This window comes from Pleurodeles waltl, chromosome 12, assembly GCF_031143425.1.
Source record: "Pleurodeles waltl isolate 20211129_DDA chromosome 12, aPleWal1.hap1.20221129, whole genome shotgun sequence".
Taxonomy (NCBI): Eukaryota; Metazoa; Chordata; class Amphibia; order Caudata; family Salamandridae; genus Pleurodeles; species Pleurodeles waltl.
Window position 1 is genome coordinate 618,590,519 of NC_090451.1, and position 19,552 is coordinate 618,610,070.

Consider the following 19,552-nt stretch of genomic DNA (forward strand, 5'->3'; position numbering starts at 1 on the left):
TCACACAACCTCTAATTATGATCTGCTGCTCTGACTACTTGACAACCCGCCCTGGGTCTGGCCCTTTGAAACCTGAAGAAAGACACCACCTCACAAAATGTACACGCGACAAACCAGCCTGACTGCTTTCTTAACTGTACACATTTTTATGACCTGTTGACACTTGAATAGTCTTTGTTTTGATGATACTGAAAACTGCTGTCACTCAGGTCCCTTGTGTGGTGCTAGCCCACTCGTTTGCGGATTGATCGCTAATACTATTACAGGTCTCGAAAGGCAATGGGAGCTTACCTCCCCTCCCACCCCAGGGTAAACAACTCGTGAGTTAGCAGAAATCCTGGAGAAAGTTATATTTAAACTTTTGAATGATCCAGCTCTACGAAGTGTCTTACTTGTCCCAAACCTGCAGTTAAAAAATCAATAAATAAGTTGAAGCCTTGGGGGCTGTAACTCCGTTTTGTCCTTTGATGGATATCAAGTGACAGCCTGAGGCTGCTTATTACAAAATCCCATTTTAGCGGCCAGACTGTCGACAAAGTCAATCATATCGATAAAAAATAAATATACGTTGCCGCAAACTGTCTCTATTTTATGTTTAAATATTTATATTAGCTGTAACACAAAGGAAGCCATGCAACTCGTTTGGTATAAAGCATTTTCTTCAAGTATACAAGAGAACAAAGAAAATGACATTCTTTCTAGTCATTGCCGTATGTGCACCTACCACATATTTAAATAGCGTACTCTGTTTTTGTTTTTTTTAGGTCTGGTGTTAAAAACCTTTTGATTTTAGTAAAACTATCCATGCAACATACTTACTGATAGGGGACTTTCAGCCAGTCCTCATCATCGATTGGTCTGTTGTTGTGTTGTTCATACGTTTCTTCCGTCTGCTCCAGCAGACAGCATTGCCCAGTGGGTCAGCACACTACAGCTATTGGCTAACTTCACTCCGGGTGAGGGTGTTCTGCTATTTCACAAAGGAGACCATCTACATATTTGCAATTACTTTCATTGCCAGGAACTATGATGGCAATGTGTGATTTTTGAGACCCATTGAGGGCCCACCAGCGCCCACGATCTTTAATTTTAAAAAAACGGAAAAACAAGCATTTACAAAATCAAAAGACTGGCAGCCCACACATCAATTTGCTTTGCCAGTGTTTGTTTTAAGATGTGCACCATCCACTTTAGCAGGATTAATATCGCCTCATCACTAGGAGAATAGCTATAGTTATAGAAAAGCGACTAGAAGTAAGAATTGGGTGGGATACAAAAGCAGAGGGTGACATGGAGTGGTTGATTGTGTCATTTTAACTCACTAATACTCCCAATACCGAGCAGTGTCTACAAGCAAAGGCAGGAGCAGCATCTTTGGCTAAACAACTCCTATCCATCAAAGGTGCTCGCGGACTGGAACTTTAGAATACTGAAGTGCTGCTTCCCTAGATGTTCCAGGGACCGGTGTGCGGGCTGTGATGATGGAGAAAGGCAATTTGAAAACAACAAAATAATATTTTAATACTGACTGTTGCACACTCAGAACAAAGCTGAGCTCTCAGTTGCACCTTACAAGAATTGTTTTGTTGACGGCTTGTGCAGTGCTTTACGCAGCTTAAAGACTGCCTCAAAGCACTAAGTTCTGATGGGGGAGTGATGAGAGAATTTGAAAAGAAAGCCCAGAAGAGAGGAAAAACTAGAGCTGAGAGGAGGAATTGGCATTGTCACCAAAATGTCCTCACCTCCCCAGGCAGGGCGTGGTGCATTATGGGTAGCAGGAGCGGCTCGCGTGGCTGGAGCTGGGCGGTGCAGGGGGGGCACAAGCTAAAAAATAATTTAATAATAATATATATATTTTTTTTTTTAACTTACCCCTGCTCTCGCGCCGATCCTCTCCCATCGCTGCAGCCTGCCCTGCGCCAATCCAGACACTGCTCAAAGCAGAGTCAGGATTGGCTGGGAGCACCTACCGTGTTGCTAGGCTGGAGAGAGCCTACAGCGCAGGTGTGTTTGGCAGCCTGAGACAGCAGACCAAACATACATGTGCTCTGAGGGGAGTGCACAGAGCACTCCCCTCGGTACTCGTCACCCCCAATGCCCCGACCCTTTTATACAGAGTTTATTATCCTTTCCGTGTAAAAGGATTTGCAGCTGGCGGGGAAGGTGGGGCGATGCTCTTCTGCCCATACGGAGAAGCCGCACCTGATGGGTAGCCAAGATGAGGCACCTGCCTTGCTGTGCAGTAAAGTGGACAGAAATGGCAATGCAGGAAGACGGTGAAAGAAGGGTAGGGAGATGCTAGAAGTGCAATTCCTTGGCACTCGCCTCCACTGCAGTGGCCTGGACCTAACCCTTTCGTGAAATGCATTTTTTTTTTTTTTTTTTTACATCGCCCAAAATAGTAGTAATAACCCCCTGGAGTATTTGTGATGTTTGCATGCTCTTGGTCAGATTAGCAATCGGGGCTTGGTCTCTCGTCCTGGGCACATGGAAGGATGCAGGGCCCAGAGCCCTATGGGTGTAGCTTTAGGATCTCAGGGCCAAATCCCTGTGTCATTATTTAGTAGCCTGTTTTCCTGGGATAGTCTAAGGGCTCTGGTTTTTTAGGTTGGTGCAAGAGTGCTTGCTCCTTGAGGAGGTGGAGGTGCACTGGAGTTATCGACAGAAACTAGTCATGCAAGCTGATTCTCCAGGATGCTGCAGTGACCCTCCTTGGCTAAAAGCGGTTAGGGGGCCAAAGGGACTTCGAGTCATTTAAATAAGGGGCTGGTTCTTAATATTACATTTTACTGGGTCTACAGGAACATGGGGCTCTAAGGTAGAGCGACTGACTAATCAAGGTTCTGATAGCACGACAGAATCAATGAATGATCAAATGAATGAGTGACTCAGCGATCTAATGAGTGCGTGGGCAATGTCTGAGGGGACAGTACAGAGAGGAACAGTTTGGGGAAAGGTCCTGTAGTACAGAGGGATCATTTCTAAGTAAAAGTATCACCCCCTTTATGTTCCCCAACTCACTGGTTTAATTTTATGCATCCAGATAAAAAATATTATGCGGCTTCTGAGGTAGTTAACATATATCAGGTTGTTGCATTGGGTCTTCCGAAAAGTGTGTATTTGGGGCAGCTCCTTGGATGTAAAGCATCCTTACTTCCTCCCGGCCCCTGCACCATCAAAACACCTTGACACTCGCCCTTCTCAAGTATCTTAGCAGCTGCAGACACACTTTACCAGTAACTGACTTGCCAGCTAGGTGCTATCAAGTCTCTCTGTTTCCCCACTGTTTGCATAGAAGATCAGGGCCCAGACCTTCAGGCTAGAGGCGTGCCAATCCAGGCATGCTTTGTAACGAAATTGTTGTAAACTGACCTAATCCGCCAGGGCTTTCTGTTGCTTCTCCTGTATATCCCCAGATAAGGGTGACTTGTCACATCTCCAGAACTGAAATTTTCTAAAACATCCTTTCCTGTTTCTGGACCTCTTTCCTCCATTCCAGCACAAACGTATTCTGGTTCCTCATCAATTGCTGGTATTCTGCATCATTGTGCATTATATGTGGTTCTACATATTGCTTCCATCAATCAGAGCATCCGCTTCACTCTGTGGGTCAAAGTCCTTTTATCTCTCTAACTGTAGGAAAGTACCATCTTGCCTGGCATGTTACCCCCTATTTCACTGTATATATGTTGTTTTAGTCTATGTGTCACTGGGACACTGCCAAGTATGTGCCCTGTATGTGTTCCCTGTGTGATGCCTAACTGTCTCACTGAGGCTCTGCTAACCAGAACCTCAGTGGTTATGCTCTCTCTGCTTTCTAAATTTGTCACGAACAGGCTAGTGACAAAATTTACAAATTCACATTGGCATACTGGTACACCCATATAATTCCCTAGTATATGGTACTGAGGTACCCAGGGTATTGGGGTTCCAGGAGATCCCTATGGGCTGCAGCATTTCTTGTGCCACCCATAGGAAGCTCTGACAATTCTTACACAGGCCTGCCAGTGCAGCCTGAGTGAAATACCGTCCACGTTATTTCACAGCCATTTACCACTGCACTTAAGTAACTTATAAGTCACCTATATGTCTAACCTTCACCTGGTGAAGGTTAGGTGCAAAGTTACTTAGTGTGTGGGCACCCTGGCACTAGCCAAGGTGCCCCCACATCGTTCAGGGCAAATTCCCCGGACTTTGTGAGTGCGGGGACACCATTACATGCGTGCACTGTACATAGGTCACTACCTATGTACAGCGTCACAATGGTAACTCCGAACATGGCCATGTAACATGTCTAAGATCATGGAATTGTCCCCCCCAATGCCATTCTGGCATTGGGGGGACAATTCCATGATCCCCTGGGTCTCTAGCACAGAACCCGGGTACTGCCAAACTACCTTTCCGGGTTCTCCACTGCACCTGCTGCTGCTGCCAACCCCTCAGACAGGTTTCTGCCCTCCTGGGGTCCAGGCAGCCCTGGCCCAGGAAGGCAGAACAAAGGACTTCCTCTATGAGAGGGTGTAACACCCTCTCCCTTTGGAAATAGGTGTGAGGGCTGGGGAGGAGTAGCCTCCCCCAGCCTCTGGAAATGCTTTGATGGGCACAGATGGTGCCCATCTCTGCATAAGCCAGTCTACACCGGTTCAGGGATCCCCCAGCCCTGCTCTAGCGCGAAACTGGACAAAGGAAAGGGGAGTGACCACTCCCCTGACCTGCACCTCCCAGGGGAGGTGCCCAGAGCTCCTCCAGTGTGTCCCAGACCTCTGCCATCTTGGAAACAAAGGTGTTTGTGGCACACTGAACTGCTCTGAGTGGCTAGTGCCAGCAGGTGACGTCAGAGGCTCCTTCTGATAGCCTCTTACCTCTCTTGGTAGCCTATCCTCCTTCCTAGGTAGCCAAACCTCCTTTTCTGGCTATTTAGGGTCTCTGCTTTGGGGATCTCACCAGATAACGAATGCAAGAGCTCACCAGAGTTCCTCTGCATCTCCCTCTTCACCTTCTGCCAAAGGATCGACCGCTGACTGCTCAGGACGCCTGCAAAACCGCAACAAAGTAGCAAGACGACTACTAGCAACCTTGTATCGCTTCATCCTGCCGGCTTTCTCTACTTTTTCCAGGTGGTGCATGCTCTGGGGGTAGCCTGCCTCCTCTCTGCACCAGGAGCTCTGAAGAAATCTCCCGTGGGTCGGCGGAATCTTCCCCCTGCAACTGCAGGCACCAAAAGACTGCATCACTGGTCCTCTGGGTCCTCTCTCAGCACGACGAGCGTGGTCCCTGGAACTCAGCAACTCTGTCCAAGTGACTCCCACAGTCCAGTGACTCTTCAGTCCAAGTTTGGTGGAGGTAAGTCCTTGCCTCCCCACGCTAGACTGCATTGCTGGGTACCGCGTGATTTGCAGCTGCTCCGGCTCCTGTGCACTCTTCCAGGATTTCCTTTGTGCACAGCCAAGCCTGGGTCCCCGACACTCTAACCTGCAGTGCACAACCTTCTGAGTTGTCCTCCGGCGTCGTGGGACTCCCTTTTGTGACTTCGTGTGGACTCCGGTTCACTCTTCTTCAGGTACTTCTGCGGGTGCTGCCTGCTTCTGTGAGGGCTCCCTGACTTGCTGGGCGCTCCCTCTGTCTCCTCCTCCAAGTGGCGACATCCTGGTCCCTCCTGGGCCACAGCAGCACCCAAAAACCTCTACCGTGACCCTTGCAGCTAGCAAGGCTTGTTTGTGGTCTTTCTGTGTGGGAACACCTCTGCAAGCTTTATCGTGACGTGGGACATCCATCCTCCAAAGGAGAAGTTCCTAGTCCTCTTCTTTCCTGCAGAACTCCAAGCTTCTTCCAACAGGTGGCAGCTTCCTTGCACCATCAGCTGGCATTTCCTTGGCTCCTGCCCACTCTCGACACTGTCACGACTATTGGACTTGGTCCCCTTGTCTTACAGGTACTCAGGTCCGGAAATCCACTGTTGTTGCATTGCTGGTGTTTGTTCTTCCTGCAGAATCCCCCAATCACGACTTCTGTGCTCTCTGGGGGTAGTAGGTGCACTGTACACCTACCTTTCAGGGTCTTGGGGTGGGCTATTTTTCTAACCCTCACTGTTTTCTTACAGTCCCAGCAACCCTCTACAAGCTCACATAGGTTTGGGGTCCATTCGTGGTTCGCATTCCACTTTTGGAGTATATGGTTTGTGTTGCCCCTATACCTATGTGCTCCTATTGCAGTCTACTGTAATTTTGCACTGCTTGCATTACTTTTCTTGCTATTACCTGCATAATCTTGGTTTGTGTACATATATCTTGTGTATATATCTTATCCTCATACTGAGGGTACTCACTGAGATACTTTTGGCATATTGTCATAAAAATAAAGTACCTTTATTTTTTAGTACTTCTGTGTATTGTGTTTTCTTATGATATTGTGCATATGACACCAGTGGTATAGTAGGAGCTTTACACGTCTCCTAGTTCAGCCTAAGCTGCTTTGCCATAGCTACCTTCTATCAGCCTAAGCTGCTAGAAACACCTCTTCTACACTAATAAGGGATAACTGGACCTGGCACAAGGTGTAAGTACCTCTGGTACCCACTACAAGCCAGGCCAGCCTCCTACAATAACCCAACACTGTCCTTTTTTTTAAAATTGATTGTAGAAGGTTCCTTAATTACAGACTCCTTTGTCAATGCGTTACGGATACTAGTCTGTTTGTTCCTTAAACAAGGAGGCAGCATTGTAACTTGTCTCCGGTAGCCTAGGAGTCCCATCACATGATCTTTGAAGATTCTTGCAGGTCAGATGGTTGCATCCACTGGTGGCATGGGCCAGCATAATGCAATCCTCAAGCAACAAATTTTCCCACCATGTTTCATGTATAAAGAGCATTGTTCAGACATATATGCTGTGGTTGTGTATTTGGATGGTTCGTTGATTGCAGGGGAGTCATGGTTCTACCCCACCTGGTTGGAACCCAGAACTAATTTGGAATTAGAATTTGCCCCATCTCTGTAGTTTCTGTAATCACATCTGGGGAGAGGTCAAATCAGAGATAAGTCTCAAACGCACAAGCAGAATCTTAGATTAGATCATGCGATGTAACCCTCTGCTTTTAATTTCAGCACGGCGCCAATGAGGAATCCATTGACTTCCACAGCCGGACAGCGCTGCACTGTGCAGGTGAGCCATATAGCAAGCGAGAGCAACAGTCGTTCTACTGTGACTTGCTGACGGTGGCCAAATGTTAGATATCAATTTGTTGTATCATTTTGAAACACGTATCTCAAATTTCATGATATTGGTCATTTTTGTAGCACATATTTAGCACCTTTGATATTGCATTCCTCGCTGGTACTCATTTCATTAGTCACAGGATTCGCAGTTGAATCCATCCTGCAAAGGAACTTTTTAATTTTATGTTAGAGATTGGGCAGTCAACCAACAGGTCACTGCAACGTGGCAGCCGTGATGGAGCAGAAAATATGTTCTTCCTTCTAATCTTTGCAGTTTTAATGCTGGCATGATTTACTTCCATTTATCTCAGGCCTATTGGTTGAAATGTGCCACCCACGGAATTGATTCCAGTTCTTATCTCCCATCCCTAACATACATAATTGCTGTGTCTGCAGTAACACATTTTTGTTTCACCTTTCCTGATTGAGACTGGAAATGCAAAAAATTATAACCAAAACCGTCTCGTGAAATGCGACATTTCAGTAATGCGGTAATATTTGCTTTTGTTTAACAATTGAGGCTATTTTCTGTATCCTTTTCTAACGAATAGTCTTCTCTTACCTAAGGCGCATGCTTTCTTGTGCTTCAGTTTTCTTACAGGGAAATGTGAGAATTGCCTCCCAAACTCAGTTTCCTGTAATGTACATACACCTAAGCACTTGTGTTTTATGCGATCCCTGTTCCTGTATGGCAACATTAGTTGATACAAAATGCCTTTGGCAGGGTAGGGTGTGGTTTTAGGAATGAAACACTGGACCATATCCTAGGTCTCTTCTGCTTCACGTGCGCCTAGGATGGTTGAACGGTGCGTCCTCTCTCTCACTTCCGCAACCCCTGTGGTGGTAGCCGAGGCAGGACTTTCTATCTCCCTCTGCTGCCCCTCGTCTGATCAGGCCCTCACACCCTCCCCCCAGCCCCCTCACCCCCCCGTCGTCCCCCACCTTCTGTGTACCTCTTCCTCATAATCCCATATAAGACATTACCTTGCCCTCAATCCTCAATTGGTGAGCATGGAGATTGGGGAGTTGGGACTTCCAGGTCAGGTAGCTTGCTTACTAATTCTACAGTGGGGTCTCCTCCCTCGTGCTTGATTAGAGACTGCAGTCTCCTTCTCTTTCTCCCATGTCATTGGACTCTTGGGTCACTATGAAGCTAAGGCGCCTTCATGATCTCTCACCGCGGGTGACCTCTTTCAGGGTTGAGGATCCTTCCCTGAGTAGGCGTGTAGACCGATCGGCAAGGCTGCATGCTATTTCTCTCCCACCAAAGATGAGACCGCATGTTCTCCCCAGTGATAATGATGCTGGGAAAAGTCTGACTCCAGCGCTACAGTAAATCATTCCTCCTCCTAAATCACTATGTAGGACGAAGAAAATGAAAAAACACATTTATCTTCCGCCCCTCTCCTCCAGAATACATGGAGACCTGCACTACCACCATCATGCTCAGAACACAATAATTAAATATAGGATGCCAAGAATTCCAAGCACACCCAAACCATTTCACTAATCTGCTCTTCAAGCCATTCACACCACGTATTACACGAACATAGCCCACCCACACAAGCACATCACAAAGCCCTGTGTTCAGCTGTTTGTGGAGCCCAGTTAGCTTCAGCCAAACTTTCCTGTGACTGTCTGTGTACATCCAGAGCCAGCACGGTTCAGGTCAGGAACAAAGGCCTGTCCTAACAGGGCGGAATTTCCCCTTTCTTTATTTTATCCTCGGCTCTCCTTTGAATCCAGCAGTGACTGGTACTCGCTATTGTGATGCATCAGCACCAGAATAGGCCTCGGTTTGTTCTTTGCATACATCTCTTGTTCTATGCCTCGATCATCAGTGCACCTGGCGAGGTTGGCCGAGGCCACACAGTGAAGAGCAGATGTGAGGAGTTGAGATGGAATTAATAGCACTGTGTCTTTAAATCACCAAAAAACTTGTATCACTTGCGTCATTCCAGATTTTATTATTGGCCGTGCTTTATGTTTGCCATTGTTTGTAAGGAACGTCACTTATTTTTATCATCAGATTTTTACCCAGAACAAGAGGGAAAAAGGCAGAGAAAGGTGGAGAAACAAACGTAACAAAACCTAACAAAGGGCGAAAGCAGGGATCCTGCAAGAGTAAGATAATAGACAGCCAGAGCATGGTGGCAGAAGAAACAAGCATTTCCAATGCAACGGGTCTCGCGTTTGCTCATGTTAGAGCTGATTGCTTTGTGAACTCCTACCCCGACTTTTCATCTATCGGCAAAAGTGCTTTTATGTACGTAACCCGAAAAAGTGAAATTAAATGTGTAAAGCGCTCGACTTCTGCCAAGCAAAATCGCGCTAGGAAAATAGAGAAAAAGTAGTCCATGATCCGACAGAAAACAGCGAGCCTCGCATGTTTTCTGTACTTGGTCGCTGCACTCGAGGAGGGCTAACCACTGGAAAAGGCATGACGTGTGCATGCCTTCCACTAATGAAAGCAAGCAGATTTTACTAGGCAAGCCCACGAACCAATCAAACACACTGACATGACGTCGACAGGGCTCCGAGCCCTTTTCTAATAGCTAAAGCGTCTCGCTGCGATACGCATGCGCGAGCGCATGCAACGCAGGCTCGACCCTAAAAATCATAAGGTGGAATCCACACTACGCACCTTTGGTATTTGGTGAGCCTGGCATTCAGCAGCGCCGGCCGCAGGGTTCCTATGAACAACCAAGAGCCTCGAACTAATATATAACAGGGAAGGCTGCCAAAGGGTTCTGTGCTTGGTGACAGGTTCGAGAGCCCGTCGATATATAAAAAGAATACACATGTAAAAAAATATATATATATATATATATATATATATATATATATATATATATATAGGTCCCTGATCATGTAAGCTCTAATAAACATAGATGGTTCATTCACACGGACAGTTGAGATCCTGTAAATCAACGGACTTCAACATTTTCACTCCTGTGCCTCATCCTCGCCCATCTAAAAAAAAAATGTCAATTTCATCAGGTCTTCCCGGAATAATATATTTTTCCACATCATTCTATAAAATCTGAAGATCTGAACGTATTTAAGAATTCATATATTGCAGTTATGTTCAGTTATTCTTTGTAAAAATGCAGTCTAATACATGATTGCCAAAATGCTATTGGCAGCCAGGTCTCCCTAAAAGTATAAAGGTATCTACAGTGTGATTCCTGATCAGAAATTGGGGGGGGAGGGGGCGTTGTGGGGCGAGAATTTGTGGGTTACAACAAGGAGCCCTCCCAGGATTGACACTTACAGGGCACGCATGACAAAAACCGTCCCAATGTCCCATTGCAGTGATTTAACCACTGGCTTCGTTTGTCAGTCAGTCCTCAATGATCGCTCCGCCTTCAGTGCGGCAGTAAGGAACGCGCAGACAGCCACACAAGAGGAGGAGATGCTTCTGGTGATGGGAATGGTGTGCTCTACTTTAACTTTTGATCATTGCTGTGGGAGAGGGCGGTGGGGGGTGTGATTGGCCTAACTCTGCCCTAGGTGCACTGATCTTTGGAGGTAAGCCAGCGCTGGTAATGCCTCTCTGTCGTGGGCAGTCCCCACGGAGGGTTTCACCCTACTAGAATCTAGAAAGTAGTTCTTTGTGGGGTGAAGCACCCACCTGGGCTAGAGCCAGCGTTCTTTCCCAACTAGGCCAATATGAGCAATTCAGTCTTTTTGCCTCCACTCAGCGGGACCAATGACTTCCACATTGCAAAAAATAAAATGGGTGTGGCGACCAAACCTGGCACTGGGTCATGCTTCCACCCGATAAGGGCCACTGAGTCTTTCTGCCTCAACTGCGGAGATGATAGTGGGGATTTCCCCAGTCTAATCCCCCCTTCCTACACGGGGTGGTTAAAAGATAATTATACACCAAGGATCTCCCCATTTCAGAAAATAAATAGAGTGGGACAGTCCACCCTGACATCGGGCCGTGCCTGCACCCCTGGAGCAGCAGACAGTCCTCCGGCTGATACAGGATTTGTCTCCAATCTTCCCCCTCAGTGGAGTAGAAGGCCACTTGACTCCAAAGATTTCAGAGATAGCTTCTTTCGCATGGACCTCTGTTTCCAGCTCTCCCGGGACAATACAAAAATTCACCCCTTCTAGGGGCAGATAAGAGAGATTGCTTCCAATCTGCCCCACTGGAGAAGGGTACTAAGCTCCCTTGACACAAGGATTTTTTTTTTTTTTGTGTGGTGCCGGCCACTGGGCAAAGGCCAGTGGCCCTCTGCTCTCCTCACTGGATAATACAGTATCTCTGCCCCATTTGGGGTCTCATTGGAGGTTTGCCTCCAATCTGCCTCTCCCGGAGCATAAAAAGCACACTAGACACCAAGGTTTTAAGGTACAGACAACATAGTGGGGTGGCCTACCAAGGAATCAGGCCGTACCCCTTCCAAGAATGGGCACGAACAATCTTCCTGCCACCCCTCCACCTGGGGGCATATTGGTGAAGTTTATCACAAACCTCCCCTCAGGGGTCAAAATGCCCACTACACATCAGATGTGCACATTTTTTTAGGAAGAAAATATGGGGTGGGCCGTCCACTCATCAGACCTGACCCCCCACTTCTAAAGCCCTAGCAGTATTGTTGCCTGTCCAGGGCTTACAGCAGCCCACCCCAATGGCAAGCAAGAGCAAATTTGGATTGTTTTGGGCGTAGTTTTGACATATAGACTGGCAGAGTGGGGGTTAATCTCCCTTGCCATTTTCCATGCTGAGTGGTTGCTCTCTTCCGGTTTGGAGTCAGCCAGTAAACGAGGAATCCCACTAAGCCCAACATTTCTGAAAACCACTCACCTGCGGGAGTCCAGAGTGCTGTGACTTACGTGAGTTCACTGATATTTACTTACCTACAGTGCCCTGCGAACCTCATTCTTTGGCTAAAATCATGCATTTTCCTAATTTCTGAGAGTGCTTTTGGTCGGCTTGCCATTAACCACTGTTGTGGAGCACTAAGACTTTTCTTCATCTATCTTCAGTATTTTTCCACGGTTTCCTGCAGTGCTTTGCTGGCCTCTCTTATAGCACTAGGGACAGATGTACAAAGCTTTTTTGTGTTTGCAAATGGTGAGATTCTCTGAATCAGGCCATTTGCGAACACAAAAATGCTTTTTTAAATGTTCGATTCTGTAACCTATTACTGAATCACAGATTTGGTATTAGGAAGGGGTGGGTTTATTGCATCCCTTTCTAATACCAAATTGTTGTGAAATTTGTGAATGTTTTGCGACCGAAGTACAGTAGAAAAACATTTGCATTTTACCATCTACTTCAAGTAGGTGGTAAACCATTTCCAAATGGTAAAGGGTCCCCCAAGGGACCACTTTACCTTTAGTGAATGTCCATAAAACATTTTAAAAGCGCAGGCAGCGGTCTCACGGACCACTGCCTAATCTTAAATAATAAAAACAAAACTTTTCACTTTTTTTTTTTTTCTTCTAAAATGCGTCCCATTTTCCTTTTCGGAAAAAGGGCTGCATTAAAAAAAAAAAAAAATGCTTTATTTAAAACATGGTGGTCTGCTGACCACAGCAGGCCACGATCCCTGTGATTTTAGCGATTCCCCACGGGCCGCAAACCGAGACCTACCTTGTTAATGTTCATGAGGTAGGTCTGTTTGCAACCCACAGGGAATCATAAAATGTGTAATGCACACATTAGTACATAGGTGTTTGCAATTACCAAACAGCGAATCACAAAATTTTGCTATTTGGCAATTGTAAACTACTACCTACGTACATTTGCCCCACGTTTAAGCTACTCACACATGCACATTCAAAATCTTCCTTGAAGAATACCTTTTAAAATTATAAAAACCTGCCTTTCTTAGTTGTGTCCCTACTAGTGCAAGCCTTGGTGAATACATAGTGGTGTTTTTGCCCTTTCCAAGCTGTCGAAAGCATATTGTTCATAGATTCATTTCACAGCGTCATCTCAGTTTCAAAGTACTGTCTTGTACTAAGTACTATTGGTGTTGATGCCACACAGATGTTTTCACTGCACTCCCAAGAGCCATGTTGAAAACTTGTTTTCCTGGTGTGATTTTATAAAAATGATACCCTATTTCATTGACCCTCCTGGTCTGTGAGTTGGCAGTGGAATCAGGAGAGGATTCATGCAGCCTTGGACATTGCATCACTTACACAGATATTTTCTGCCATTTGTTCTGGTTTTACACCCGTATTAGCCATCTACAGTCATTGTCATCCAGCGGCTGCCTACATTTCAGTCTTGCGCACACGTTATTTAACGGAGCTTGGCAGATCTTAGTGATGCACTTCATATTTTTATAGAACTAATCTGGCCCTAATTTCTAAAATATTTCACTCACTGGGCATTTCACCTCTCTGAAAAATGTGTCTGCGCTTTCTCTGAACTAGTAAAGGTACCAATTCCAAATAGGGATCATCTTTCACAATATTTCACCTTTGATTTGCCAATTGAAAATAAATCAATTATTAGAAGTTTTAGGGTGGCAATCCTTGTATTACAAGGAAATGGAATTTCAGAGGGGACCATATTTCACTCTGATTCAAGGTATAATTCTGATAAGTGAGCAAACCCTTCTCAAAAGATTGAACAATAATGAAATGCAGAACTTAAATTTTACATTGCAATACCATTGATGAATGTCTTGAGGCAATTACATTGCAGATTCACTATGAATATGCATGCTTGGCTGGGTTACCAAAGATAGTGTAGGGTAGCAAGGGTGCCTCGCGCCCTAATGCAAGCAAAGAAAATGTGCACCCTACCTCTCGGTTTGGTCTTAACACTAGTAATTGGGGTCTAGTGGTCTCCCTCGAACTAGTGGGCAGGCCTCACTGGTCCTATTGCATTAGCCATAGTCCTGCCCCTGATTTGTCTTTGCCACACAGTTCTGGTTTCCAACCACTTGTAGATTACGTTCCCTCAATGTCTGTTAAAGCAAACTGATAAAAATGTATAAGACTTGGGAGCATAAGTCCTGTCTGAGACGTAAGTGCAAAGATATTAGTCCAAACAAGCCATCAGATGCAGTATATCCCTCCCTGTATTAGGTTTCGTGGACATAGACAGTTCTTCGTTTGCTTGGCAGGATACTCTCCAGCCACAAAAGAATACACTCTTTGGTTAGCATTAGAGTAGATAATTAAAGTTTATAAAGAACGTGTTTATACTTAAAACAACGAAAGATACATTACGCAGTGTCATGTCTGAAGCATCATCAAATGTATAATTCATGCAGCAGATGTGTACAACATTGTGTAAATGTTTCCTGGCTCAAACTAAATTTGTATGCACACCCACAAACTGTAACAAGGACTTTGAAGATAGAGTAAAGTTGTAAAATTCCGAACCCTGCAGTTTATTCAGGGAGAGAGCACAGCATGTCAGTCCCCAAATCTGCAAACTAATTGTTACAGGTAAGGAACCATCTTCCATACATGCAGTGATACTCCAGCTGCTTAATGTATGTCAGTGTTTGCTGGTGCTCGGTGCTGGCACTTACTTTTAAACACCAGCACTTGTTTTTGAGTGTATGCCACATGGTGGCACATTCAACCTTTTTTTTTTTTTAAAGCACTTCAGTAGAGCAGTGGTTCATAACCTTTTTACTTCTGTGGACCCCCACTTTATCAATATTGGAGCCGGGGACCCCCCACTAAATCATTATTGGGACGTGGGGACCCCCCCACTGAGTCATTACTGAAAGCTGGGGACCTAATCTGTTAATATTATTTAATTTTCTAAGCAGTCGTGGACCCCCTGAGGAGGCTTCACGGACCCCCAGGGGTCCCCGGACTACAGGTTGGGAACCACTGCAGTAGAGTGTTTAGCAATTCATTGTAATGAAAATGAAAAAAATGGTAAAACAAGCACTCCCTAGCCATCCCACCATCTTGGGGTAGCCCAGAATATTCCAAGATGTCACACTCATTTAAGTGTGATGGCTAGGAGTTAATACTGGTATTTGATTTCAGTGACTGGACCAGTGGGTGGTACCAGCTGTTATGAAACACCTTGGGACCTAGCACTTACATTTTCATAAATTAAACACCGCCTTTGTTTGATCAGTTACTGTAAATTATTGCAAATCAAAAACGTGTTACACACTACACATTGCTTTGTACATTAAAGCAATTATTACGGTGCAAAATGATACAGCTACTCTTTCACTTGAGAACCTGGAGGCCAAATTGTGCTTTAAAGGTGCATCAGTTAAATCCAGGAAGCCAGTGGATCTTTGACTTCTGTGGACATCCAGTGAATCATTTTTGGAAGCCGGGTACCCCGGCCTAATCAATTTGTACAATTTGAAAATCCACTTTAGAAACGTATACATTAAATAAGTGCACAAATTATTCAATATTTTCTTTAGTTCAAAAGCAAACAAATATACAAAAAATGAGAATGTTCGAGCTTTAGAAAGTTTGGTTTTATTTCTGTAAAGTGAAGTGATATGCTAGACATAAGCTTAGTGCTTTCTGTATTTTTTTGCTCCTAACGTATCTTGTCTTTGTGTGCGCACATACTAGCCAGGTCTGGTGGTTCAGTGGACTAACGCATCCTCTGTAAGGATGTGTCCTAGATAAAGTCAAAGAGCCCTCATAACAGTGTCGAAGGTGCGACTGCCCATTTTCTTTCCTTACCGCTGTATTGATTGATGTAAAGTGGAGAGTTGGACCTGTAAGGCCTCCTTTATCCTGTTCAGTATCATTGTTGAGCAGTGGCCACCTAGCTTGCAGAAAAGTGTGTCAAAGCTGAGTCCTATACAGAATAAATCAATTGTTACCCACATAACAAATATAAATACCCATCTGGGTCCAGCACTTTGATAAGCACCTTAACATTCTAGTACAGTAAAAATGAAAAACACAAGCTGTAGTCTTAATCATCAGTCCTATCCATTCAACAGATATTGCAAGGTCTAATTTTATGAACAGCCATTTAATGCAGTTTGCCAGCCAGTTAAGGTGACTTGTACATGGTTTAGTTCTGCAAAATGCCTCCTGTCGGAAGTAAATTGTCACTGTTTTACTACACGACTTCACCATCTTTCATAGCTCTGGACTTGTCCGTAGGTTTGAAATAATTTATTACTGAAGGTTATGTAGTTGCCTATGGTCACTGTGAATAAAGAATACAATATCGACCAAAACGGGTTGGCTCATTTATGAACCTCTTCAAAAAGTATTTAATCCTTATTTTGGTATTTGTGTAATAATCCAAAATCTAAATGAAGACGAAATAAAAGATGATGGATCTCGGGGTAAGGTTAACCTTCTACAGTTTCCCCTATGTACTGTGCCTTCTAACATCTCGTGGTTGGTGTTAAGTCACCGTATGCTACCAGTACATACTTCTGGCGATCTACTGTTCATGGTTAATACAATTCCTCTTAATCTGGAAAACTGGTATAACAGGCTGCTCTTCCAATATAGTTCGATGAAACCCTAAATTGAAGCTGTTACATCATTGGAACAGCTGTTAATGTTTGCAAAAATTGCCAAAGGAGTCCTAATGCAGGCTTTCTAGTATTGTCTCACTTTGGAGGCTTTGAAATGGCATAACTCTTGTCTGCAGATGCAATATCAGCGTCAGTGGTGTTGGGTTCAAGAAGAATCCATCTTCATGACAGAAAATGTTAAAACTTGCTCCTACCTCGAACAGATCGCTTATAATAGCATCAGGAATAGACAAAAGTCACACTTACTGGACCTCGTGATCTGCATCAGTGAGCTAAAGCTGTGGGGTGCAGGAGCCACAAATCTGGCAGGGTCAGCCAAACCCTTCTGTGGCTTGTGGGTTCCAGTGTTCAGGCCCATGGCTGGTCAAATAATGGCTGTGTTCATCCTGTGGCAGACCTTCACTGCTAGTGCCTGGGATATATGGATGGTTCCCACAGTAACAGATTCACTGAGTGATGCAGGTGACCATATGAAGTAGGAAACTTATTTTGCTATAGTCTCAATCCACCTTTTCTGTATTGCTTTTGCGGGTCTGGACAATTCTCTGATCTCTCTACACTGGAAGTCACCTAAAAAAGACACTAGCCAATCAAGATGCACCTACTCTGCTGCTGGGCCACGTAAAGAACTTCCAACTTGAACTAGCCCTCCGCAAACTGCTGGGCCTTCCCAGGTTAGAAGTGCGGACTTCCAATTTCTTGCAGGCTACGACCAAGTCCGACTCTTCAACATAGAAGAATGGAGCCCCAGCATATATCCGCAGTTTGTCGTAGTCTGGCCAGCAACCTACTGGGAAGTGAGTTAGATGAAGGGCTTCGAGATCGGCACTGGTTATTCGGACTAGGCAGGGTATACATCCTTTGGCTTTCTCCAGCCTAGTAAATGTGTCCTCCTGAGTCATACTCACAGGCCGGAGCCTGTGAAATGTGGTATTCTGTGGGTAGGCAGAGGTGGTGCGGCTCTGCCACCAGAATGCTCTGTAGGTTGCTGGTGGTGCTGTGGCTTGCCAGATTCGACAGATCCCTTTTCACTGAAGCCACACTTTTAGAAAGCTTAATTCTGACAATAGAGGCACTGTATGGAGGTCACAGGGGTCCCCACGGAGAACCCATTGCGTGGGGTTTGGTGCTTCTCTAGTCCCAGCGCCGACTAAGGCTCTGTTGTGGGGCACTGTAATCAGTGCGTAAGTGGTGCCATATTTTGGGAACAACGAGGATATGCAAAAGCAAGCTAAGAGGAACAAATCAAACATAGCATGGCGGAAACTGCTTTGTTTTGCCTTGCTCACACATCTACAAAAACACACGTTTGACTTCTTCTAGATAGACAATATTGCTTGAATATAAAATTAAACCGTATACAGTATTGTTTTTTCTACCACCAACCGATGCTGTGCAATCCATTCGGACATTGTCGATCTCAAACATAAACAAGAACGGCCTTTTCCAGGTCGAATTGTAGAGACATGAGCGGTTTAAAGTAACGTCCATTCTCCTGTCACTTTATCCTCTTAACACAACTTTCTACACTGCTGTCAATCATTGTTTCTCAAGCCATCTAATCGTGTGTAACTTTTTCCAGCTACTTTTATCCTTAGTGAAAGATCGCATTTCACTGGAAAAAATCGTTCACTGTTGCTATTTCTCCAACACATAAACCCTAAATTACGGGTATCTGACACCTTGTGTGACGTTCAGAGTGACTTCCATGCCTTTGACATTCTGTTCCCAGCCCCTTGCACGTTCTACCTGGAAATGACTCATCCTCGGCCCATATTACTCACCAGACAGAAACAGACTAAACAAAGCACTCTTTTACAAGGACTTTTACATAGTTTGCTTCTAAAAAAAAAGGAGTGAAAATGATGGGAAACATCTGTTAGAAAGAAAGTCTGCTACGTGTTTGCAGTAATGTTTATTAGTGACCTTCGTAACTCATACAAACCTTAAAAATTGGAACTGGCTATTTAATCTGTTTTTGAGGGAGACATTATAGAGTCCACGCAATGCCACCTCAGTCCCACTTGGGTTTCACCTACCAGACTGCGCAAGACCTATTGGGGGGCCAGCTTACCAAGCATTTACAGCTTGCTCATAGGTTGCCTTTACTGACTCCCTCATTTGTTCGATTTCTTTTAGACCGTTTTATTTGTTTTCCAAATAAACAAAGCAGTCCCCTTGCTGCGGATTTAATCATATTCTTTGAACATCCACATGTCTTGTAAACTTGTTTTTCAATTTACCAACCACAGTCTACTCCAGCCAAACACTTAGAAAAGGTGGGGCTAGCTGTCTCTGTCCAAGTTTGGGCAATATCTCTCTGTGCGATTAACATCCCCAGTCCCACAAAAACGTTGTGTCTCTAGCAACATCTATAACTTCTAGGATGTTCAACAGTCTCATGGGGGGGCAGAGGTTCAACGCGAGAGTGAGTTATTTCTGATAGGGTTCTTGTAACCGGGCGCCTCCAGACGCCGGTTCCGGGCCGGAGCAAACGGCCGCCGGAGGATACCCCGGGGGCACCCGAGGGATTCCTGACGTGATGACGTCCCACGTCATCCGTCAGATAGAAGGAGGAGGGACGACCGACGGAGAAAGAGAGTCGCGCAACCCAGAGAGAGACGCCGACGTCAGGGAGAGCCGGAGAGACGAACGCCGTGGACCACCAAAAGAGAAGGAAAACCCCGCCGTAGAGAAGGAACAGCGGACAGAGAGCGGAAACCCTTGGGCGCCTCCCGCCCCTGTTGAGACGAAGTCGGGAGATCGCCTACAAGCCGGCCACGTCCCTGGAGGGGCGTGGCCAAGTCAGGTACGAGCGTACCGGGACTGGGACTGGGGTTCTGGGTGGTTGGCTGGGTTTAAAGGG

The 19,552-nt window shown here is 45.4% G+C and overlaps 1 protein-coding gene across 3 annotated transcripts in view; it reads left to right on the forward strand.

The window, feature by feature from the left end:
- Positions 1–19,552, forward strand: part of ANKRD35 (ankyrin repeat domain 35) — a 436,761-nt gene that overhangs the window by 347,243 nt on the left and 69,966 nt on the right. For all 3 annotated transcript variants that reach the window (XM_069217933.1, XM_069217935.1, XM_069217934.1), the window contains exon 5: positions 7,103–7,160. In XM_069217933.1, coding sequence (XP_069074034.1) covers positions 7,103–7,160 — 58 coding nt within the window. The remainder of the gene's footprint in view (positions 1–7,102; positions 7,161–19,552) is intronic.